Here is a 26131-nt window from a genome sequence, read left to right as displayed (position 1 = left end):
CAGCCTTAATAATTGGCAATTACAAAGTGTGTGATACAGAAAAACCATTGCCAGTGCCAGAGACACAAAGCTTGTGCCTCTTGCAGATAGCAGCATTGCAATAGCTGCCAAATTCACTATCTGCAGCTTAGGTTGAAAATGAGACTTTAGTGAATACACCTCCTCATATGACTGTGGACTGTGGAAAATGATGATTGGCTTGTAATGCTGGCTGTCATTCTTTCAGCCTAAAGCCTCGTACACACGATCAAATTTTCCAATGGGAAATGTGTGATGAAAGGCTGGTTTTAAAATTTTCCGCCGACAAATGTCGTTGTCGGATTTTCCGAGTGTGTGTGTACACAAGCCCATCGGACAAAAGTCTAAAACTACAAACACCCATTCCCGGAAGCAAGGATGAGCTGGAAGTAGTCGGTCTTGTAAACTAAAAGAAAAATAAAACCGCGCTGAAACCCTCAAAAAAAGGAAGGAAACAATTCCTCTTTCTTATTTCATCGTGCAAGAGGAAAAACTATCAAGCAAGAAAAAAATAAGTTTCCTGACAGACTCCATGGCAGCAACGTGTGGGTTAAGTCCCGCCTCCACTACCCTATAGGACACCACTCCCATAAATCTTTGCTCCCTGCCCATGGCCGTGTTCTTTTTTTGTCCTCCTCCGTAGGACCAGACGTTATGGTCTTTCTACCTGAAGATTGCTCCCACACGGTTCCATTGTTGGTTTGGCCGAATTGCGACTGGATGGAATTGTCGCATGACTCCGTTAAGCCCTAGCTACTAGCGGGGTATGGAGTGGGCATTGGATATAAGCGCTGGAGGAAGCCAGGAACCTAGCCACTGGCAGGCAGGCTGCGCATTTGGTCGGATAGCCCAGCTAAATAGCAGGTGACCTATTTTGCCCTGAGAAGTCCGGTATGTTTTGTTCTTACCTTCGGCCTGGAGACGATCGTGTGGGAGCGGTAAGATTGTTCCTCTTTTTCATGGCAGCAGTTTGTGTTTGTTCCTTGCTTTTCCTTCATTTCCGTTCGTTTTTTGTGTTTTCATGTATAAGGGTATAGGCATGGCGGCTGGATTAGCCTGCGTTCCGGCCACCGCTCACTTCCTGGTTTTTCGTTAGATACATTCGTTCTGCGAGTGCGGCACAGGAACGAGGCTTGGTTCGCGCATGCGCGATAGCGGCAAAATGACGCTATTCGTGCATGCGCAGTAGCGGCGCACAGGATACGATGATGGCGTCACTAAGGCGCCCTATTTAAATATAGGAAATAGCCTGCAAGCTTTGGGATTGCTTGTAGACTATTATATGACTTCCCCTTGTCCAGGATTTCTTCTGTGGAGGTAGGTGGCCTTCTGGGAAGAGGGGGGTGGGCGTGTGTGTGTATGGTGCTCTCAGCCTTACTTATATGTCTTTGCAGCATTTATGGAAACCCCTAGAGATATGGACTCACCTCCGCCTGTATTTGGCCAGCCCTCTCATAATAGGTACTGTCTGGGGGGGGAGCTGGGGGGGGGTCCGGTATTAGTCAGTCTGTTATCTTTCCTTATCTGTGTGTCTCTTCTATCTCTGTCTTAGCCCATCTAGTTCAGAACAGCAACGCAGCTCAACGCATAGAGGAAGCGATTCTTCTAAGTCTTACCACCGGCATTCATATTCTAAGTCTAAACATCACGGCTCACCCTCAAGATCCGGGCGCCGTAGCGAGGATCGATCTCGCTCCTCCAAGGCCGTTCAGTTATTAATACTTGCTGGGGATGCAGATCGCAAGTTCCTACTGGGAAATCCCTGTGTGACCTCTGCTTTTCCAAAGCCTCTAGTGAGAGAGGGGGTACGGACCAGCATCTAAGGTCCCTTGTGGAAAATGTGGTGAAGAATCCCTCAAGGGGATCGGTGCCAGTCAGGCTCCTGTGCCTCAGTCAGAGTCACCTCAGTCTCTAGTCAGGGAGTCGCATGCTCAAGAGCTCTGGGAGGCCTCTCTAACAAACCACCCTTCAGCTGCTGCATCAGACAGTGAATCTGAGGAAGATAGTACCTGTGTGGGGTTTGACTTTGCCTTACTCTCCTCCTTGGTGAAGGCCATCAGAGAGGCTGTGAACTTGGCTAATCCTTCCAAACAAAGGAAGTATTTTAAGCAACTTAAAAGGGAGCGTCTTAACTTTCCATTCCTGTCTGAACTTGGTGAGGTCATCACGGATGAATGGACTAAAGTTGAGAAAAAGAATAGTATGCTCTCAAAAGTCCTAAGGTTATATCCCTTTAAGGAGGATGAGGTCAAGTATCTGGTTTCAGCTCCTCTCGTGGATGCAGCGGTGATGAGACTAGTAAAACATGTAACCCTTCCATTGGAAGATACAGTTTCATTTAAGGATGCCTTAGATAGGCGGATTGTTTCCGATTTATAGAGAGTCTACCTCACTGCTGGTTTGGCATGCAAGCCAGCATTGGCTTTAGCGGCAATGTCCAAGGCCATGGAAGTCTGGACGGACAGGGTGGATGATACCCTCAGAAACATTTCGGATGAAGTCGCAAAAACTCTCCTATCCAGGAGTTACGGCTTGTATCGGCTTTTCTGGGGGAGGCTTCGATTGACATCATCCGCTTAGTGTCTCGGGTTATGCTTTCAGCTGTAACCGCCAAACGGGCTCTTGGGCTCCGTCCCTGGCTGGCTGATCCAGCATCTAAACAGGTGTGGTGCCGTATCCCTTTCGAGGGTTCTTCCCTTTTTGGGAATAAGTTGGATAATGCCATAACCCGGGCCTCTGGTGGGAAGTCTGGGTTTCTCCCTCAGGATAGACGTTTAGAAAGCCAGAGGAGATTTTTTCCTAAAAAGCAATATCAAGAGCAGGCCAGGGAGGCCCGTAGCTATAGACCGGGTCGAAAATATTCCAGGTCATGGAAGTCAAGGCAGTCCTCCTTTCAAGAAATCCGCCAAGAGCAGTGCGACAGGAGAGAGGGAACCAACCAAATTTTTTTTGAGATTGGGTCCGCTCAGATAGGCCAGGTGGGGGCTCATCTTCTACTTTTTCGGCATGTCTGGGCAGCCTCAGTCCAGGACTTCTGAACCGTCAGAACGGTCTCTTCAGGTCATTCTTGGACCTTCAGCAGGTCCCCAAGACTAAAGTATGTTCCCACCTCCCTTCCGACCTCAGAAGAAAAAAGGCAGATCCTGTTGGCCTACGTGAAATCTTTATTGGCTCAAGGCGCTGCCGTTCCTGTGCCAGATGATCAACGAGGGAGAGGAATTTATTCTCCTCTTTTTATGGTCCAAAAGAAAAACGGTTCTTGGAGGCCAGTCATAGACCTTACACATCTGAATCATTTTATCAAAAAGGAAAGGTTCAAGATGGAAACCTTGTCAACAATACAACAGTCAGGCGACTGGATGTTTTCAATAAACCTAAAGGACGCTTACTTTCATGTCCCTGTGGCAGAAGATTTTCAGCAGTTTCTGCGATTTTCAGTAGGAAAACCACATCTTCAGTTCGTATGTCTTCCGTTCGGGCTTTCAACATCCCCCCCGAGTCTTTCAAAGGTGTTGTTGGCCGTAGTGGCTCTATTGAGATCCAAGGGGATTCGTCTTCACCACTATTTGGACGATCTTCTGCTGCTAGTCCAGGACAGAGACCGTCTGTTATTGCACAAGGATCAGGTTATCTCCACTCTTCAAGAATTCGGTTGGATCCTGAATCTAGAAAAGAGTCAGTTAATTCCTTCTCAGTCTCTTGTATTCCTAGGCGCACTCTTCAACACAGTGAAGGGCACCATCTCATTACCCGAAGAGAAAGTAGCGGTAATTCGGGACAGAATTCGTCCGGCCCTCTCAGCCTCCCATCTCCCGGCTCTTCAGTGCCTGAGAATTATTGGCACTATGGTGGCCACCATTCCAATGGTGAAGTGGGCCCAATGGAAGATGAGACCATTCCAAAAAGGGTTTCTTCACCAATGGTTAGGCGACAAGACTCAACTTATCCGGATCACATCTTCAAAGAGAATCTCTCTGCCCTGGTGGCTTCAGAAGGAGAATCTATTCAATTGTCATTCCATTCTCCCCATCTCATGGATATCAATAACTTTGGATGCCAGCAACAGGGGCTGGGGCGCCCACTGTTTGACGGAAGTAGCACAAGGCACCTGGGACTTCCCTTCCAGGGGGATGGTGTCGAATATTCTAGAATTAAAGACAGCCTTCCGGGCGCTCCTAGCCTTTCGTCATCTGATCTCAGGAACTTCGGTTCTTCTCAGACTAGACAACACAACAGCAGTGGCATATATAAGGTGACAAGGAGGTACTCGGAGTCTGTCCCTTCTTCAGGGGGTAGAGCCAATCATGTCTTGGGCTCAGAAGAACCTGGTCAGCATTACAGCAACTTATGTTCCAGGAACGCAGAACGTCCAAGCGGACTTCCTGTCTTGAGTCAATCTGGACAACAACGAATGGTCTCTTCAAGAGGAAGTTTTCAGGCGGATTCTAACGTTGTGTTTCTCCCCAGAGGTTGACCTATTTGCCTCTCCTTGCAACAAGAAACTGGCAAGGTATTATTCCAGGTTTCGGGATCCTCAGGCTTACGGAGTGGATGCACTGACGGATTGATGGCGGTTCAACAAAGCTTACGCCTTTCCTCCGATTCCTATTATTCTACAGTTCTTGCGGAGACTCAAATCAGAAGCAGTAGAGGTGATAGCTGTAATACCTTTTTGGCCCAACAGGCCATGGTTTCCGCTTCTAATGCTCCTCAGTGTCAGAGATCCGATTCCCTTACCTCTCAGACCCGATCTTCTATCCCAGGGCTCGAAGCTCCATCCCTGTCCGGCCCATCTATGTCTGAGGGTCTGGTTTTTGAGAGGGGAAGATTAGAGGCTCTAGGTTGTCCCAAGGAGGCCTTTCCTACTCTCATGAGTGCAAGGAGGAAAAGTACCAACCAGGTGTATGAGAGGATTTGGTCTAGATTCACAAGTCACTTGTCTTCCAAGTCTTGCTCTAATGGTAATCTGACGGTTCAGGATGTTTTGGGTCTCTTACAGTCCAGACTAGACATTCCCCTATCTTTCAGCGCTCTTCGTGTACAAGTCTCGGCAATTTCGGCTTTTTCTGGAGTATCCTGGGCTAAACATCCCTTGGTTCAGCAATTCTTTAAAGGAGCAATTAGACTTAGACCACAGAGGAAACCTAGATTCCCCAAGTGGATTTACCGCTGGTTCTCGTCTTCTTCTCACAACTGGACAGAACACTTTCAATCAAAGAATTGTCCCTAATGACATCTTTTTTGGTAGCCATATCTTCAGCAAAGAGAGTCTCTGAGTTTCAGTCTTTAGGATCAAAGGATCCTTTCCTCACATTTTTTCCTGACAGAGTGGTCCTAGTGCCAATGCTGGGGTCGAATCCAAAGGTTACCTCAGTCTTCCACGAAATTCAGGATATTACTCTTCCTACCTTTAATTCGGCTGGGAGTCAGGATCTTCATCCTCTCGACATGGGAATTATTCTGAAACGATACTTGGAGGCGACAGCTTCTTTCCGGCAATCGGATTATCTTTTTGTTCTTTTTCACTGTAAAAACAAAGGCCTTTGGGCTTTGGTCAGATCCATCGCCACGTGGGTGGTTCAGGCGATCCAGTGGGCTTTTAAAGAGAAGGGCTTGGCTCCTCCTGAGGCGGTTACGGCACATTCCACGAGAAGTCTCTCTACTTCTTGGGCAGCTTCACGTCATGTGGCTCCTGAGTTTATCTGCAAGGCTGCCTCTTGGTCATCCATTCATACATTTATGGCTCACTATTGTGTCGAACCTACCAGTTTATCTTCCATTGATTTTGGTTTAAAGGTGCTGTCGGTTGACAGTGTTACATACATTTTTGTTCAGCATTTTTGCCCACCCGAGTGTGTTTGGCGAGTTATTTCCCACACGTTGCTGCCATGGAGTCTGTCAGGAAAACGGAAAATTCCTATCAAAATACTTACCGTAATTTTCCTTTCCTGATGGACTCCATGGCAGCAGGAGTTCCCTCCCAAAATGGCTGGAGTAGGCTATTTACCGAACACGGCCATGGGCAGGGAGCAAAGATTTATGGGAGTGGTGTCCTATAGGGTAGTGGAGGCGGGACTTAACCCACACGTTGCTGCCATGGAGTCCATCAGGAAAGGAAAATTACGGTAAGTATTTTGATAGGAATTTTCCGTTATTTTCCTCAAATGAATATCCCCAAAAAATTTATCTTAGACATAAATACAAATAGTCCAAAAATTACAAATGAATGTTTCACAAAATATAAGGCTGCTGCTCCACAGTGGGATACACACACATAAGTATAGATAGAAAAATGAACAAAAGAGCTGCGCCAAATAATATAAATCAAAAAAAATTTATAAAGAAAAGTCCATAAAAACTGTATGTTATCCAAAAAAGGAAAACGATCGCACCACAGTGATTCCACACTTCCTTATCGCTATAGTGTCCCACCACTGACAAAACAATGCGCTTACCAGATGGTAAAAGCACAAGGAGCGTTTAAAGTACCAAGCCACCGGCAGCTCCTCGCTTCCACCGAACACTTTATCCTTGATCCCTCAGGAACGAACGATTCATACACTGTAGCCGCTCCACAATCTCATAAGTAACCCAGGTGCACATTCGTAATATAAAAAGAAAAGAAGCCTCCCATAGTGTAAAAAACTTCAATGCTTTTTTAATTAGTAGAAATACACTTACATAAAAACTAACGTTTTTCGCATGTAAAATCAAGCCGGCCGGAAAAAACGAGAGCCCGTCCTTCTCTCGTAACACGTGGTGACGTCACAGCGTGCCCTCCCATATGCGTTTCGTCATACGTGACGTTTTCAATGGGGAACGGGCCTGCCGTAACGCACCACCATTAAATAGAGCCAAACCTCGTTCTGAGACTTAGAGGTCTGGCAAATTAAAACCATCTTAGTTGTGGGCAAGACGTCTAAATCTCCCAACAGAATGTAAGGGCAAAAAATTTATAAATAAAAAGAACATGATAGTCCGGATGTCACTCCCCAAAAATGTTCCACAAATTAGAGCCCCTAAAGAAATATATATAGTTAGAAAACAAAAAAGTGTATAATAAAAGATGATTATATATGTATTACATACCCGAATTGTATAGGTAATGCATCCCATACAGAACTATGAGGATACATTACCAAAAATTTACCTCATATCCCTATGTGTCAAAAAAACATAAAATACGAAAAAAAGTTTCTTACAGCTATACTATCCCCAAATAGAATATACAAAAAATATATATGTATATAATATTTCTGTATTCTTCATGTGTATATAAATAATATACAGAACATTAAAAAATCATCCACATATACAGACCCCCTAACCAAAGGGGGGGGGGGGTTGGATATGTAGACCAAAATCGCTTAAATGTGCTATACTAACCTTATACACACATATCCTGATTACCCCAAATAAATATAGTGATGGCCAATAGCCAAAAATAGTGCCACCCCATAATTACTATTTTACTTTTATAGCAACGGAAACAAGGAAGACCCCAAAAAAAGGGAGACTATTTTTATATAAAAAATATAAAAATAAAAATAAAGATAACCCCAAAGATTTTGAAAGTTGGGCCTCTACTGAAAGAAAAAAAGCCAACCTCCATGTCTCAGAAAGAGTTTACAAAATACAAGGCTCATGAACAATTAAATCAATCAACTCCTTAGAATAAATAAAAGATCATTTACTTTAACCAGTAGATAAATAAAACTTTGTACCTAGGAATTATCTATAAATGCGTTCACATGTAAACTAGCATTCGTAATGGAGAATTAACATTTGTGACGTGGCAAATGATTAAATCTCAAAATGCAGCGCACATTCTCTTCTTTAATTGGAGAGTAATGAAGCTGCTTTGCTGGTGATACTGATGGAGTTATTACAAACAAATTTTCAAAGGCTTTTTTTTTTTTTTTTTAAAGAGTATTTATTGAGAAATAAATAAAGAGAACAATACAAATGCAACAGAAAACAAGTGCGATATTGCGGAACCATCATCGCAGATGAGGTGCATAAGAAAAATTGGAGCAGAATGTAACTTTATCGTATTAAACTAAGACCATAAACAGAAATACGTAAAACCAAGAGGATGGTGGTGAAGTTAGTGGAATAAAGCGGCGTATTGACAGCGACTGGATGGATCTTGCATAAAGACAGTTGCAAACGTAATATGTATATAAAACAGAAATAATACCATTTCCCATGAATAGCAGTATAACAGATCGTAGGATCAGTAGTATCAGATCGGATGTAGAAAAAGAAAAGAAAGAGATAAAAAAACAAAGAGAGGGGGGAAGGGGAAGAGGGGAATGCATACAGATACATAAAGGAAAAGTAAACAGGTAAGAGAGGGGGGGAAAGGGATATGAGGTTCACATGTAGAGTCCCTAGGGTAGGAGGGTTTCAGAGAGAAGATCCAGGGGTTAGTTGGCTACTGGGCGAGGCACAGATAATAGATTGGGGTGAAACCAACCCCGGGATTGGAAGTCTAGTGCCAAAATAGGAGAAGGTGAAGTTGTCCAAGTTGATGATGTCCACCGGAGGGAGAGTGTCAGATATGAAGGGAAGCCATCTCGCGTAGAAACGAGACTTCGCTTTTTCGTCCCTGAAGTTTGCGTTGTAGCGATCTTTGTAAAGGAGTGAAAGGAGTTCCTTCTGCGTCTGGGCGACGGAGGGGGGTAGAGATGAAGTCCAGCTCTTTAGAATGGATTTCCTGGCAAGGAGTAGGCACAGCAGAGACCAGTCCACATGGGGGGGTTTGCATGGCGTGCCGCTTAAGGGCACACGGTTGTTGATGGAAGACCATGGAAGCAGGAGAGGGTCCCAGTATCCAAAGATGAGAAGAAGGGGGTCCTTTGGCAATTTCAGCAGGGTGACTTTAAAGATGTAGGAGAGGATCCGATCCCAGAAGGATGAGATGAAGGAACAGGACCAGAAACGGTGTGCCAGCGAGGGCCTGTTCTGGAGACATAGGGGGCACTTGGTGCTGTCCTGATCGGATTTGGAAGAAGGGAAGGGGAGGTAGGCCCTGTGGGCAATTTTTAGTTGCATTTCTCTCCAGAGCTCGTTCGGGGTTAGGCGGTAAACTTTGTTGAGTCCTTGCAGAATTTTATCTACTATATCTGGGTCAGGGAAGTCTTTCTCCCAGTTGGTGACTGATGAGGATGTCAATTGAGGAGCGACCTGCTGGAGTAGCGGTGTGTAGATGTCAGAAATTTTATAAGTATCGTCCTTGAGCAGGCGGTCCAGAAAGGTTAGGGGGAAACTCTTACGTTCATCGCTGCAGACATCCTTTAAGTAACTGACACATTGCCTGTAGTGGAAAACGTGAGCTGACGGGAGGGAGAACCTTTCAGCTAGAAGGGAAAAGGGCAGAGGGCGCCCAGATTCAGGATCGCAGAGTGCAGCAAAATTGATGATGCCCCTCTCTTTCCAGATGTGGAACGGCTTGTGGAGTAGGCCAGGGGTAAAAGTAGGATTCCCCTGAATCGGAAGGTGTCTGGAGACGAAAGGGGGGAGCTTGAGGCATTTCCTGGTTTCCCTCCAGGCTATGGCAGTGTCCCTGAGTAGGAGGTTGTGTTGAAACAGAGACGGCACTGCCTTCCACCTGCAGTGAAGGAGTGCTGTCAATGAGAGTGGAGAGACCATGGCAGCTTCCAAGGAGTAGTTGGAGTATCTGGAGGATTGAGAGATCCAGTCCAGACTAGTTCGTAGCAAGCATGACAGGTTATACAATCTTACATTAGGTAGGCTGATACCCCCCTCGCGCCTGGGAAGATGCAACTTTTTTAAGGCTATACGTGGGCATTTGCCCTTCCATAAAAAGGAAGAAAAAGCCGATTCTAGAGTTTTTATGTCCTTATGGAGAAGGAGCAAAGGAATAGTTTGAAGTGGGTACAATAGCCTGGCAAAGCTAACCATTTTCAGCAGGTGGCATCTTCCCAGAAGCGAGAGAGGCAGATCCATCCAGTTCACCATTTCTTGAGAGATTTTCGTGATCAGAGGGGGGTAATTGAGGTGGTAAAGGGAGGAAGGTAATTTCCCAATTTTAATGCCTAGATAGGTGATATGTGAGTTGGCGACTGAAAAGATAGAGTGTTGTGTCCAGGGGGGTTTGCGAGAGGACCCTATCGGGAGGATTTCGCTTTTACCATAATTTATACGTAGCCCTGAGCATGATCTAAAGGCATCAAAGACCTCTTTAATAACGGGCATGTCAGAAGCGGGGTCTGACGAGAAGATGAGCACATCATCAGCAAAAAGGGAGGTGCGCAGGTCGTGTGGACCAATATGAATACCGTGGAGAGGGGCCGATTGGGACAGATATCTGGATAGAGGTTCTAGGGCGATGTTAAAGAGGAGCGGGGAGAGTGGGCAGCCCTAGCGAGTACCTTTATGCAGGCGGAATTCATCTGAGAGAACTCCAGCCGCGACTAATTTAGCTGCCGGGGATGAGTACATGGCTTTAATGAGATGGCAGAAGTGCCCCGAGAAGCCCATTTCAGATAAAGTCATAAAGAGCCATTCAAAACTGACATTGTCGAAGGCCTTTTCCGCGTCTAAAGTTATAATAGCAAAATCCCCATCCGGATTATTTTTAGCATGTTCCAGAGCAAGCATAACTTTGCGTATATTCAAGGTGGCAGTTCTGCCTCTCACAAAGCCAGATTGGGCAGGGTGTATAAGGGAGGGTACAATGGCAGCCAGTCTCGTGGCTATGATTTTGGACAGGATTTTGACATCCAGATTGAGGAGGGAGATCGGCCTATATGAGCCTGGGTCAAGCGGGTCTTTCCCTTTTTTGGATAGGAGTTTTATAACGGCCTGGTTTCCAGAAGGGAGATATGAACCACCAGACCAGATGCCATTGTACACCTTTAGAAGAGTGGGTTCTGTAATGGAGGAGAGGGTTTTATAAAATTCACTGGTAAACCCGTCGGGGCCTGGTGCTTTGGACGGGGTTAGTTTACGGATCGTGGAGGAAACTTCGACAAGGGAGATGGGGGCATTGAGCGCTTCTAGTTGTTCAGGGGTAACTTTAGATAACAATACATTATCGAGGAAAGAACGAGCCGCATTACTATCTATGGGGTCTGGGGCGTAGAGGGACGTATAGTAGTTTAACATCGCCTTGTTATTTGCTTGTGGGGTAGATTGTACAGCACCCGTCGCGTCTTTGAGGGAAGTGATGTGCGTCGGGTGGAAAGGGCCCTTGCACAGCCTCGCCAGGAGCTTGCCCGCCTTGTTGCCAAACTTGTGGAGCGTCGCGTCTAGTTGGGATCTTTTAGTTTGTTCAAGTGTGTTTGCCCAAGTGTCGAAACTATTCTTGGCCGCCTGCCATTCGGTTCTATTGACAAGGGAGTCGTTAGTGGAGAGGGACCTTTGGGCTAAATGTAATCGCGCACTGGCCCGTTTGTAATGGGACAGTGCGTTCCTTTTAAAGGAGGAAGCATAAGAGATGATCTGGCCTCTGAGGAACGCCTTACCGGCATCCCAGAAGAGGTTGGGGGAGTCCGAGTGGGGGGAATTTGCTTCTGAGTATTCGCGCCAGGAGTTTGCCATAAAATGTTGAAAGTCTGGGTTGTCATGGAGCTACGAGGGGAAGCGCCACAGTCTTGGGTGAGGTGGGAGATCTAGGTTAGCAAGACTAACGGAGATTGGGGCATGGTCAGAGATGGCTATATCAAGCACTTCAGTTTCAGACAAATTTGGTATGAGATCGTCAGAGCCAAAAAAATAATCGATTCTCGAGAACATATTATGGGGGTGTGAGTAAAAGGTATATTCCCTGTCCGCTGGGTGAGATAAACGCCATAGGTCACGAAGATGGAGAGATTCCATGGTGGATGCAAAGTGGGAAGGAGTAGACGAAGCACTTGTCGCCCTGCGGCGTGGGGGAGAGGACCTGTCGTCTGCATGGTGCAAGATGTCATTAAAGTCACCGCCGACTAAATGGGGGGTCTGGGTGGTCTGGAGTATCCATGAGGTCAGGTCACTATAGAAAGACTTAGTAGGGTTATTGGGAGCATAAACGTTCATGATCACTAGTTCTTTGGTCCCCAAGCGGGCGTGCAGCGAGAGGAGCCTACCCTGTGAGTCTGAGTGCGTGGACAGCACCTCGCACGGGAGGTTTTTGTGGATCAATAGGTGAACACCCGCTTTACGACTAACGGCGTCGGAGCCAAGGACTTTGCCGACCCAGAGTTTCCTCATACGATGAAAATCTGGGGCGGACAAGTGGGTTTCCTGCAATAGGGCGATATCTGTTTTCAACCTTTTTAGGTGTCGGAGGACTTTCATTCTCTTATTAGGAGATCTGAGGCCTTTCACGTTCCATGAGACTATTCTCACGTCAGGGGTGTCGAGAAGAGGAAATGGGCAGAATTTAGAAATTTGTCGCCAGCCGGTGGGCAAGGCAGGAGAAGCTGTTGCTGAAATAAGAAGGACCTGGTAGGGCTGTGGGACATGGGGAAATAGGGTGGTCAGGAAGGAGACCCTGTCGCTGAAGGAAGGTGGGGGGAGGGGGCAGGGAAGGTGGGGAGCAAACTGAAATACAAACAAAAACATAAACATATACACTGGAGAGAACTTCACTTTTTTCCGCATGGAGTCACTGTGTAGGCCAGCCCCCAGTGCACGACCCAGAGGTATAGGACGAGAGCGTCCAGGCAGTGGGCCTAAATATTGAACAAGAGTGCGGGCACGCACCAAGAGCCAAAAAGGGCGCGTGCCGTGTTGTGGCAGTAGACATGCACAGTGAGTCCAGGAGGAGTACAACACAGCTCAATAGACACATGGATTAAAGTAACAGACCCACATTAGCTTAAAACAGTACATTTATGAGGACCCAAGAGTGGAATTATCCACAGGTATAGCATATAAAAGTAAAAACCAGAAGGGGCCGAAGACAGTGTAAAAAAAACAGTACAAAAAGAAAGAGAAGAAAAAAAAAAGGCAGAATACACTATCATAAAAAAAAATATAGTATTATATAAGAAAAAATATATGTCAAGTGGCCGCAAGATAAAAAAAGGGAGCAGCGAGATCAGGAGCGGCGGGAACTCCTGGTAAACTTAGGCCAGGGCGTCAAACAGAACATAGGTGGCCAATATCACTGATGGTGTGCCCATTGGATGGGAGCAGCGCTTAAGGCCGAGATAGCCAAGTAGCAACAGGCTGGACCGTGACCAAGCTTGGACGAAAACATAAAAAAAACAACATATTAACTCACAAAGATAAGTCAGGCTGGCGGTCCTGGCGAGAGGGTCACCGTTAAGGTGAGGAGAGAGGGATCCAAGAGGACCGAAGTGTCATCAACGAGGGACGCCCCGATGGTGGGTATCAGGGGCAGCAGACCTGAAGCGTTTGGGTGAGTCCTTCCGGGGGCTCCTCTGGTCCAGGGAGCCATTAAGCGATGAAGACTTGGAAGGGGTGTGAGGATGTGCACCCTGGTGCAGAGAACGGAGAAAAGCTTCAGCTTCAGAGGGGTCCTGGAAGGATAATTGGTCACCGTTTGGGGCCTTCAGGCGAAGAATAGCCGGGAAGGCTAGGGAGAATTTGAGTTGCATTTTGAAGAGTTCCGAGCACACCTGTTGGAATGCCTTTCTTTTCTTGGAGACCTCGATGGAGTAATCGGCAAAGATTAGGACCTTGATCCCATCCACTTGTAGAGAGCGCGTTTGCCTGAACTTCTGCAGAATCAGGGCCTTGTCAGAGTAGTTTAGTTTAGGTACTTTGCGATGATAGGTCTAGGGGATTTGCGTTCTGGTGCAGGTTGACCCATACGATGTGCGCGTTCGACCGTGCAAGGGCCCGGAAGGCCAAGGGCTTCTGGGATGCGCACTGCGCAGAAGTTAGACAGCTCCGAGGACTGTAGCGACTCGGGGATCCCTACGAATAGCAGATTTCTCCGTCTGGCCCTGTTTTCCAGGTCATCAAGTTTCTGTAGAACATATTGATTTGTTCTGTCCTGGGAGCGTTTCGTTGCTTGGGCCTGGCAGAGTTCCTCCTTTATGTCTGACAGACGGTGTTCCAGATCATTTAATCTGGTGTGGTGTTCGCCTATTTGGGCCTTAAGCTGCTGCATGCCTGCATTTACAGCTTTTTCCACCGATGCCGTTATCATGGGGGATAATAGAGCGGCCACGGCCTGGGCAATGCGCTCTGTGGTGGAGTCCCCTGCAGGCTGCGTGGAGAGGCTACCCTGTGTTGGAGGGGCTGGAGATGCTGGTAGTGCTTGTGGAGAGGGGGGAGGCGCAGTGTCACAGCTCACCTCCATGTCTGCTGCACGTTGTGGAGAGAAGGGGGCCGAGTAGGCCGAAGCCGGGGCCTCGATTTGCGGCCGCGGTCGCGGGCGGCGTCGTATGTGCTTGCGTTCCGGTTTTCTCCAGGAACCGGTCCATAGTTGTGAGGGGTGATTCCGGGGGGTGTTCCGTCGGGTGCCCGGCCGCTCAGCGGGATTTTATAGCCGATTTGGGGGCCGTGATGCGGGAGCTGAGGAGGAGAGCAGTCACTCCATGCGGCACCGGAACCGGAAGTCAAAGGCTTTTTTTTGTGATATCAAGAATAATATTATTGTGATTTATTTATTTTTTATTTGGGCAAGTTACCACAATTCCATTATCCCGTAGTTTTTAAGATCAAAGATACAACTATGTTGGTGCCCCTTGTCAATTTTACATTGTATTTTTCTTTAAATGTAATTGCCTACCCCCAAACTGTCATTTGAAGTAAAACGTATAGCATATAAATATATATATATATATATATATATATATATATATATATATATATATATATATATATATATATATATATATATATATTTTTTTTTTTTTTTGTGCATTAAAAAAAAAGAAAACAAATAAAATTAGACATACTATCTGCCAATAGAACCAAAAAGTGCATTCTATGCATCCAAAAATATAGAAAATATAACAAATCAAATCATTATTATTCAACCAAAAAATAAAATAAAAGCCTCATGCGTGTGTCCTGCTTCTTAATATAGGGGGTCAACAATGCCAAGAGTTGGTGAAAGCAGGGGTCCGTCACCTGGAGATAATTCCAACAAACATGGATTATTCTCCTGGAGCTCCCTCAGCAAAGGCATATGACATAATTAGTCACGATTAATAAAGCAGCCAATTTTTGGTCCAAGAACTCCTCCTCCTGTTCCTGGACTGGACTTGGGTCAAAGCAATAACTCCAAGGCCAATAATAAATAACACGTTATCGCCTCCAAATCCGCAACATGTCTGGTTGACGAACAGCCATTCAGAAACGAACTGAAAAGCACGAAATGAAAAAGTGCGAACTGCAAAATGAAAAGTGCAAATCAGCACTCTCCAAACTTCTACTAACACAAAATTAGCAGAAGGAGCCCAAAGGATGGTGCTAAAGAGCTGAAAAACCACGTAGTGCATCAGTACGTTTGTGTTGGCCAACAATTCCTTGCCATTTGTATGCAAATCCAGGCACACGCCTTCGGACAAAAGTCCAAGGTTTTGTCTGCAGAAAATCTGATTGTGTGTAAGAGGCTTAAGTCTGGCTTTGCATCAGATTACTACTAGCTGTATTTTAAAATCATTTCAAAGATTTAAAAAAATGAATACCTATTGTAGATGTAAACCCAAGAACAAAAATGTAATATATTTTTTGATTACCAGTCTTCAGGTTGCATTAGTATTCTTTTTTTTTTTTTTTTTCAGGCTTTTTTTTCCCCCCTTTAATTTTAACCAGGTAATGCTATCAGTAATGCGTTTCCTATCCTAGGGTGGCAATGCTCACTCACTTTACTGTTTTTATGGAAAAGCATAATCACCCTAGGGCGGGACTACAGTAACCTCCCCCCTCTCCAATACATAACAAGAACTGTTTTGTAGTCCTTAGAGATAGCTGGAAACTATGTTATAAGGCAGCAGTAGAGGCAGAAAGTGCAGTACGTTATCAGCTGACAAGATTTCTGTCAGGATCAACAGGTATATTTTTACATTAATTGAACAGATATAACAAAATGTGTTCAAGTGTATATTTAACAGACCTAGTAAGAGATGTTCATCTTAGGTGTTACTTACTCTTTTTAGTTTAATTTTCAAAATTTAAAATCTTTTATTTTTTATTTTTTACAAAGGGGATACCCAGCACCAAGGTCACCCCAGTTAAATTTTGATTCAATGGGGTAACAGAGCTCATAATAACTTCAACACTAGGGATGGGGCTGATGGTAGGGTGTGTTTTGAGAAGATTTGTGTAATGTTTGTTTGAGTGGAGGCATTAAAGGGAAATTTCTGTACCTTGTTGCAATGCCACTTATTGCTTAATAGTAGAGTACTTACACCAATCTAATGTTCTGGCTAAGTTGGTAGCCTGGGAATGTTTTTTTTTTTTTTTTTTGTTTTTTTTTTTATTCATTTTTTTTTTTGTTTTTTTTTTGGTTGGTCAACCATTAATATTCTAATCTAGGTTACTTTTCAAATCAAATGAAGTAAAGTTAGGATGGAGATCGTTTTGAAATAAGTAGAGTAGACTAGTTAATTTTAGGCATGCCGTTCCCACTAAACCAAGTATGTCCAAAGGTACTGTATGATAGTTCCTTGAAGAGGTAAAAAAAAAAAAAAAAAATCACCTGATATGGCTTTTCAGTCTTAGGCTGGGTTCACATTGCAGCGATGCGGGAACGCTGCGAATCCGCTGCGGGTTCCCGCATCGCATGCCTCCCGGCGGCAGTTCACACTGCCCTATGTGAACTGCTGGGAGTGTCAGTGAAACGTTAATGACACCCCCAGATCAGTTCGCATATCGCAGTGCGATCTGCAAACTCGGACAGGAATCGGATCGCATGGTGTGAACACCCATGCGATCCGATTCTGCTGCGGACCAAAAAAGGGTCCTGTGCGAGTTTGGGCCGGGTGCGATGCAAATTCAGCCATACTATCTGTATGGCTGAACTCGCATCGCACAGTGATCGGATGTGATTTGCACTTCAGTGCGGTGCGAATCGCATCCGATTCTCGTCTCTGCAGCAGTTTGAACCCAGCCTTACAGAGATCTTTCTTCTTTGTAAGAGATGTGGTTGTCAGCCCATTTAAAGAGGAAGTAAACCCTGATGAGTTTACTTCCTCTTTGATTTCCTGCAAAGGTAAAGCATAGTGGACTACTATGCATCGCATAGTAGTCCATTATGTGTCACTTACCTGACACAGGAGCCAGCGAAGTCACCGCTGTCCCCTGTAGTCTGGAGCATCCATCTTCTCGGTGGGTCTTGCTGCTCCGCCACTGTCATTCGGCAAAGCTGCAATTGCCTCACTCCCGCGCATGCGCACGGGAGCTGCCACTCGCGGCATATCGCCGCTGATAGCGGCGTTCTCAGTGCACCTGCGCGCCGCTGTCTAAGGCGCATGCGCCATAGACAGCGGTGCCTGTCTTTCGGCAAATATCTCCTAAACCATGTAGGTTTAGGAGATATTTCTTGGACCTACAGGTAAGCCTTAATCTAGGCTTACCTGTAGGTCAAAGTGTTTTGTAAGGGTTTACAACCACTTTAAAGCCCAAACTAGAAGTTGTTTAGGGCTAGGATATATTAAGCACTATGATTGACAAAATTCACAATATTTAGTCTCCCATGTCTGTCAGTCTCTGCTAGTAGATTTAGGGCTACTTCAGGTTTAATCAAAAATAGAAGATTGTCGGCTTAAACTGCTATACTTTAGTGGCTCACGTGTTGGAAGGCCTACATTGTTAATGTTTTATAATGTTTTGTCACTTATGGTGCAGTCTGGGCGTGCTACCTGAATCTCAGCCAGGCTTTGGCCCGTTGTGCTTTCTGTCATAGGCACCATGTTGATCTAAGGTGAGACTGTCAAATAACTGTTTAATTGCAGGACCCCAAGGCTTACTATTTTACCCTGGGACCTTTTTCCTTTTGGTCATGAGCAGTGCTGGTAGGTTAAGGAGCTGTAATTAGGTCTATTAGTGCTGGATAATGCAGAGTTAGCCCTTGTACACACGGTCGGAGAATCCGTCGGAATGTGTCCTATCGGACCGTGTCGTCGGATAATCCGACTGTGTGTGGTATGCATCGGACTGATTCCGTCGGAATATCCGTCGGACACAATTTTCCAACATGTTGGAAATATTTCCCGACCAACTGGGCCGGTCGGACATACTCCGATCATGTGTAGAGAATTTTGATCGGACCAAGTGCCACGCATGCTCAGATCAAATTCCTACATCAAAGCTATTGGCTACTAGCCTGAATGTAGTCCCATCGTAACGAAATTACGTCATCACGTTCTGAAAGATCGGATTTTTCGACAACTTAGTCCGACCGTGTGTATGCAACAGTTTCGGACAAAATCCGACGGAGAAAATACGATGGATTTGGTTATCGAAATCTCCGATCGTGTGTACAGGGGCTTACACAGGTTTGTGTCTTCACAAACCATTGCCAGACCACAAATTGTATACATGCCTGGAGTTCAGCCATTTATTGGGCAGGTCTACTGCTTCTTTTTCAGAGAATTGTATCACTCTGCTCTTAAAGCGAAGGGCCTCCCTAAAGTAGAAAATTCCATTAATATTCTTAAAAAAAAAATAAAAAAAAAAAAAAGTGAAACTTTTTTTTATTTACTTACCAGAAACCCCTGTAGCCAGGCAGTCTTCCTAATCTATTTCACATAACATATATACAAATTAGTGCTGCGCTTAAAGGCACCTATTTAAATAGGTGAAAAAAGTGTATTATGTGCATAACTAACAAACAAGCAAGTGAGTAAAAAAAGTCCATGAAATGTTTGAGAACAGTCCCAAAATTAATCACTCTGGTGCATCCAAAGCTTAGTTAAAAGTCCACAGATGGCATTCAAGGTGAATTATCCTGCTACGTTCTCAGACCTCTGCAACTCTTGAAAATGGATTATAAGCAAGTAGAAAGAATATAAATACCCTTACCGGATGGATTGGACACATCCACCTTATAGTAGTGTGTCTTGCAAGCTTATGGGGGGGCTCCAGCCACTCACCCCAGTACACCAACCAGATGTTGTTTTCCTCTCGGGGTTCCTTGTGGTATCCAGATGAGAAAGGTGAGTAGGATTTCCGTGCCATAAACTGCTATAGGACTTGGTGCCAGAAGTCTCGTGAGAGTTCACCATAAAAGGAACAAAGCATAAAAAAACGCCTCGCATGGTGAAATACAACCAATGATGGTTTATTGAAATTTTTTTTTGATAAACAGAACTAAAATTATAAAATCACGTGATACATAAAAAACAACAATAGCAATGTGGGGAGCAAACAACTGCTGGCCCTACGTGTTTCGACCTCAAAGTCTTCAACAGGGACCTAATCTGCCTCTTCCTTTTTTGCGGCACTGTTTCTTCAGTTCCTCCTCTTCGGCGAGCGGCCCCGTTGCCTTCTGGGATATGTGTGTATCCCAGAAAACAGGGCCATTCACAAAGCTGCGCAGTAGGAAACGGGCAGTGAAGGCGCAAGGCTCCACTGCCTGTTTCCTTTAGTTAGGACGGCAGGGTCAGCACCCGATCCGATGGACGGATCGGCTCTCGGGGGGGGGGGGGGGGGGGGGGGGGTTCAGTGGGCGACAGCGTGGGCTCGTTGGACAGGTAAGTGTTCTTATTAAAAGCTATCAGCTACAGTGTTTGCAGTTGCTGACTTTAAAAAGAAAAGAAAAAACGGCCGGACCTCCTCTTTAGGTAGAAAAGCAATGTATTTAGAAAATAAGATTCATTCATTACCAAAGCCAAAATTGTTGATAATGCTTCAGAAGCTGTTGGTAGGGTTTTGTTTGTAGTCTAGATGCATTGATGGTCTCTTGCTGGAATAGTTACCTATGTTAATGCTGAACTAAATACCAATGTCTAAAATGACTAATGATTGTTTTGTATTTGGCCAGGAATCGGGTCAGTGTATTTTCATGCAACACTGAGTTTCCTGGGACAGATGTTGGACGAATTGGCTATTCTCTGGGTATTAATGTCTGCATTAGCAATGTGGTTTCCAAAAAGACACTTGCCGAGAATTTTCCGACACGACAGGTAATAAAAATTCAAATTTATGTAGAAAAAAAATCTAGTAGTAGCAGATTTTACATAAATGTGTGCACTTCAGGAGCTTTTCAGGCGTGACAGCATTTGAAGTGTCTATAGCTCAAACTGATTTTCAATCATTGATAGAGTCAAGAAAGGTTAACCCCCCCCCCCCCCCCCCCCGTCCGATTTTCTTCTAATGCACTGTACACACGGTCGGACAATCCGACCAAAATATCCGTCAGATTTTTTCCGACGGATTTTGTCCGAAACTTGTGTTGCATACACACGGTCGCACAAAGTTGTCGGAAAATCCAATCGTTCTGAATGAGGTGACGTACAACACGTACATTGGGACTATAAACGGGCCAGTAGCCAATAGCTTTCGTCTCTTAGTTTATTCTGAGCATGCGTGGCACTTTGTCCGTCGGAATTTATGCAATCGGATTTTGTTGTCGGAAAATTTTAAATCCTGCTCTCAAACTTTGTGCGTCGGAAAATCCGACAGAAAAAGTCTGATAGAGCCCACACACGATCGGTTTTCCAACAACATAATCCGATCTGACTTTTTGTGTGTACAGGGCATTACTGTCTGTTACCTGTTGGACAGATTTCTCTTCCCTTTCTGTCCCAGAGTAACAGGGAAAAAAGAGGAAATATCTTCACACACCTAGTTTCTACCCACCGGAGAGAGTGTGAAACATTGCACTATTTGGTGTCGAATAAGTGTCCTATTTTTTGTATTTCTATAATGGTATGCTGGTAAAACTTTACATGTTGGATTTTATTTTATTACTGACTGTGACTTTCGCCATTTTCACTGAAGCAGCCGCCATTACTTAGGTCTATGGATGTGCACGGAAACTTATGAATATATGTTATCTTAGCAGAACGCTTTAGCTTTTCAATGTGCTGAGGTGCTCTGCAATCGCCCATTGTCCCACTGCCAGTTTCTGAACTTATTGCTGTTCTCAGGTATCCTTTAAGTAGCTTATTTGAAATATTTAGAAATTAGCCTAAATTGACATTTCCTATGTAAGCCATACTGCTTAGGTTTCTGCAAACTTATACTGAAAATAACCACAAATTTAAAAAAGTTCATGTCAGTTCAGCTGTCGGACTGTTTTGTTGCAGATGGAGGTTTAAAGCAGTAGTTGGTGTTCTTTCTGGAATTACAACAGTCTTGGCATTCATCAAGCCTGCAATCAACAACATTTCTCTAATGACACTTGGAATACCCTGTACAATCTTACTTATCACAGAGCTTAAGAGGTATGTACATGTGTGACCATAACTATAATATACAAGTACATATGGGGTGTTTATCTTTCTTTTTCTATACATATACAGAGGGTAAAGTAAGTATTGAACACATCACCATTTTTCTAGGTAAATCTATTTCTAAAGGTGCTATTGGCATGAATTTTTCACCACATGTCGGTGACAACCCTTGCAATTCATACATATAAGAGACCAAAAACAAATAAGTTCTTGAATGAAGTTATGTGTAATAAAATAGAATGACATGGGGAAAAGGTATTGAACACATGACGAAAGGGAGCTACAAAAAAGGCATGGAAAGCCAAGACACTAGCTTAAATCTATCAGTAATTAGAAGGCAATCCTGGCCCTTGTCAGTGCAAATTAATATCAGTTGGTTCAGTCTCAACTGATGGCCTTTTAGAAAGGTGTCTCATAAATTACCAAGGTTTCGCACAAGAAACATCTCATGATGGGTAAAAGCAAAGAGATCTCCCAAGACCTTAGCAGCAACATTGTTGAAAAACATACTGATGCATTGGTAACAGAAGGATTTCTAAACTTCTGAATCTTTCAGTGAGCCCTGTTGGGGCCATAATCCGTAAGTGGAAAGAACATAATTTTACCATAAACCAGCAATGACTAGGTGCTCCTCGCAAGATTTCTGACAGACAACTCTTCTGAAAATTCTTTTCACTTCTCTAAGAGCCAAAGACCACTTGTGGAAAGCTTCAGAAAGACCTGGAATTAGCAGGTACAATTGTTTCAAAGAAAACAATAAGTAATGCACCAACCGCCATGGCTTGTATGCACGCTCACCACGCAAGACTATTACTGAAGAAAAAGCATGTTGAAGCTTCTTTAAAGTTTGCTGCAAAACATTTAGACAAGCCTGTGAACTACTGGGAGAATATAGTCTGGTCAGATGAGACCAAAATTGGACTCTTTGGAAGCCATAATACACACCATGTTTGGAGGTCAAACGGCACTGCACATCACCCCAAAAACAACATACTAACAGTGAAGTTTGGAGGTGGGAACATCATGGTGTGGGGTGGCTGTTTTTTCAGCATATGGTACTGGCAAACTTCAGATCATTGAAGGAAAGATGACTATAAAAAGACATTCTTGATAAAAGTCTGCTGCCATCTACGAGGATGATGAAGCTGAAACGAGGGTGGACATTTCAGAAAGAATGATCCCAAACACAAAACCAAGGAAACTTTCAATTGGTTTCAAAGAAAGAAAATAAAGCCGCTAGAATGGCCCAGCCAATCACCTGGATCCAATAGAAAATCTATGGAAAGAACTAAAGATCAGAGTTCATGGGGGTGTGGCCTGATATGGCAGGGAGTAGGACACAAGTGTACAGAGCTCCGCTTGCTAACTCTCCTGTTCTGCTGATCCTGTGATCCTGTGACTCTATGATCTCCTGTTCAGGCTTGTTCTACTCAGAAGGGATCCCTCGTCCTGACTCAACATGTCCCCACCCCAAAAAAAAAAAAAACATGGACACTGGGGCTAAATTGGACTGTTTTCATTGGCAAGACCAGGATACTCCGGGGGAAGATGGCGGCGTTGCAGCGGGAGAGACAGACTCGGGGGAAGCGACACTGCCAAGGTACTAGAGGCCATTTGTCCTGCCAAACTACGCTGCCGGCGAAGATTGAAGCGTTAAAGGTGTATATATGTAGATATATTATTCGCCAAGACCTCCAGAAACTCCGGGAGCGAGACAAAACCTCCGAGACTAGGCTGAATGGGGTGGAAGACGCTATCCCGCCATTACAGACAATCTCTGACCACATGCAACTTCAGATCAGCCAGATGATACAAAAACAAGATGATAGGCTCCGGAGATGTAATTTTCATTTCATTTGGCTTCCGAAGGAGCTGAAGGTAAGGACCGGACAATGTTACTGGCAGTGTTAATTTTAGTCTTAGGACTAAAATGGCATTTTAGTTTTAGTCCCATTTTAGTCTTCTGCAATTGTTTTAGTCGTATTTAGTCGACTAAAATGTATTGGAGATTTTAGTTGACTAAAACGTAGGACATTTCAGTAATTGCAATTTAGTTGTAGTCATAGTCTTTTGACTAAAATGGCTTTTAGTTTTAGTTGTATTTTAATCATCTCAATTGTTTTAATTTTAGTCTACTAAAATAATATTAATTTAGTCGACTAAATTGTTTTAGTCATTTTAGTTGACTAAATTAACACTGGTTACTGGAGCAACTACTCGCAACTACTTATAGCCGTGAAGCCTTCTTTCCCACTTTGGCAGTGGAGAGAGCTCCCGCATGCCAGCTAGGCCTCCACTGCCAGGGGCCCCTCCTCGCATCTTCATAGCCAAGCTTCTCAACAAAAAATTCCACGAGGCAGCACTCTATCTCGCCAGGGAGAAAGGAAATATTCCCTTCAGGAACAACAAGTGACTGTCTTCCCAGACTTCTCAGCGGAGGTCTAGATAATTCCAATAATGTATTCCTATATTTTTTCTTGGTTTTCTGCTGCCTGGAGACAACACAGTCCTGCAATATGCAAAAAAGTGCAGCAAAGTTTTGCCCTATTCACAATTTTGAACAACGTTCATGGTGGTCAGGGTTTTTGCTGGGCAATAACTTGCATTCTATATTTGGTTTACACATGGCTTACAGTGCTGCTACTTGATGATCTGCTGTCCTGGTGCCTAACCAGGCAATCAGCCGTGCTTCTCTTTTTTTTTTTTTTCATTATTGAACTTTTAGGGTTATATATATATATATATATATATATATATATATATATATATATATATATATATATATATATAATAAAAAGATGGGAAGAGGAGCTGGGGATTACTATCCCCAGATTAAAATGGAAAAATGCAATTATATTAACACACAAATTATCGGTTTCTAATAGACCTCTAGAAAGAAACCTATAAAATATAAGCTAGATGGTATAGATGCCCAGTCGACAGGCACAGAATAAATGCAGATTATGAAGATCTATGCTGGAGATGCCGGGGGGGGGGGGGGGCAAAAGTTACTATGTCACTTATTTGGTACTTTTGTCCGAGAGTCCAGACATTTTGGATAAAAATCTAGAAAATGTATCAAGCTATATTGGTGTAGATTTACAACCAGATATATTTATATCAGTCCGGACCATCATAGCCAGAAAGTGGAGAAAAACTCAGAGCCCTCTATAGAGGAATGGGTGGGTGAGATGTGCGAGATGCAGTCCCTGGAGGAGAGGATGATGATGAAAAAAGGATTAAAGGAACAGGCAGTAACAGCTTGGCAAATGTGGGAAGAGTATAGAGCTTCCTACTTTTCTTTCTTGGGATTAATGGGTGTTATGTGTTAGAGGAGGTTGTTTGGGTTGTATGATTGATTGAAGTAGTGTGCAAGTTAAAATGAGATTAGGCTTGGATATAATGATCATACATGACACAAGGAAACAGAGGTCAGAGATGGTTATAGATTTTTATTTTTATTTTATTATATTGTGAAAGTAAAGTATTGATTTTTGTAAATGATGTTTAAAATGTAAACATTTTTGTAAAATAAAGATTATAAGAAAAAAGCTACATCCGCTGTGGCCGCTGTGTTAGAATCCCCTCTTCTGCTCAAGCAGCTTCGCTTAAAGGGGTTGAAACCTCTCAGGGTCCTGGCTCTTGATTGGATTGATTGATAGCAGCGCAGTCATTGACTCCCGCTGCTGTTAATCAAATCCAATGATGCTGGCACGGGGGGGCGGGGCCGAGTCTGGCATTCATGTCTATGGACGCAAATGCTGGACTCGGGAGCACGCCGCCCGCCAGGTAAACCCCCCCGGATAGCGCTTCTTCTAGGGGGTTGTCCGATGTGGGGAGGACCCGCTAGAGTCGCCGAGGATATTCAGGTATTATTCAGATATTCATAAAAAAAAAAAAAATGAGCCTTTACAATCACTTAAGATGCAGACCAGAGTGGTGAATCAATTACAATATGAGATGACCAGGTGAAAACTTTCTTTTCTAAACAAAAGCTTTTTGAACATCGGGGAGAGGGCAGGAAAACTGCAAATATGGTACACTGTGAAGACAGGCCCCCCGTGGTTATTTCTTTGCAAACTTCCACAGGGGAAATGTGGACAGAACCTTGTAGAGTAACATCTAAATTCAGAGACTTCTTCGAAATACTAATAGATATCTACAGTATCTGCTGAAGTGGAATTGATGAATCTATTTCTTGAAGGAATTACGTTTCCACAGTTAACAGACGAACAAGTTTACAATGCTAGAAGCAAAAAAAAAAAGTTTTTTTTTTTTTTGGAAGGATGGGCCAAAATCACACCTGAGCAATGCATGCGACTAGTTTCTCCATACAGGAGGGGGTCTTGAAGCTGTCATTACCAACAAAGGATTTTTTTATGAAGTATTAAATAAATTTAGTTAGCGTGTTCAATACTTTTTCCCTGTGCCATGCCATTTTATTACACATAACTTCATTTCTGAACGTATTTGTTTTGGTTTCTTTGTATGTATTGCATGGGTTGTTACCGACGTGGTGAAAATGTCATGTCAATAGCACCTTTAGAATTATATTTACCTTCTCCTTTGTCCAGCATTTGTGTCCATGGACATGAATGCTGGACTCTGCCCCGGCGCCCGTGTCATTGGATTTGATTGACCGCAGCAGGAGCCAATGGCTGTGCTGCTATCAATCTATCAAATCAAGAGCTGGGACCCCATTTAGAGAGGGAGAGCACGTCTCCACCGAGGGGATTCAGGGGCTCAGGTAAGTAAAACAAAGGGCTGGGGGGGGGGGCTAG

General features: G+C 44.2%; 1 protein-coding gene across 1 annotated transcript in view; it reads left to right on the top strand.

The window, feature by feature from the left end:
• Positions 1-26131, top strand: part of ACER2 (alkaline ceramidase 2) — a 57124-nt gene that overhangs the window by 14606 nt on the left and 16387 nt on the right. The window contains exons 4-5 of the mRNA XM_077475223.1: positions 19937-20078; positions 21204-21341. Coding sequence (XP_077331349.1) covers positions 19937-20078; positions 21204-21341 — 280 coding nt within the window. The remainder of the gene's footprint in view (positions 1-19936; positions 20079-21203; positions 21342-26131) is intronic.

The sequence above is a fragment of the Lithobates pipiens genome, unplaced genomic scaffold, assembly GCF_037356315.1.
Source record: "Lithobates pipiens isolate NorthernLeopardFrog02 unplaced genomic scaffold, aLitPip1_a1.2 Scaffold_13, whole genome shotgun sequence".
NCBI lineage: Eukaryota > Metazoa > Chordata > Amphibia > Anura > Ranidae > Lithobates > Lithobates pipiens.
This window is presented reverse-complemented; position numbering and strand designations above follow the sequence as displayed.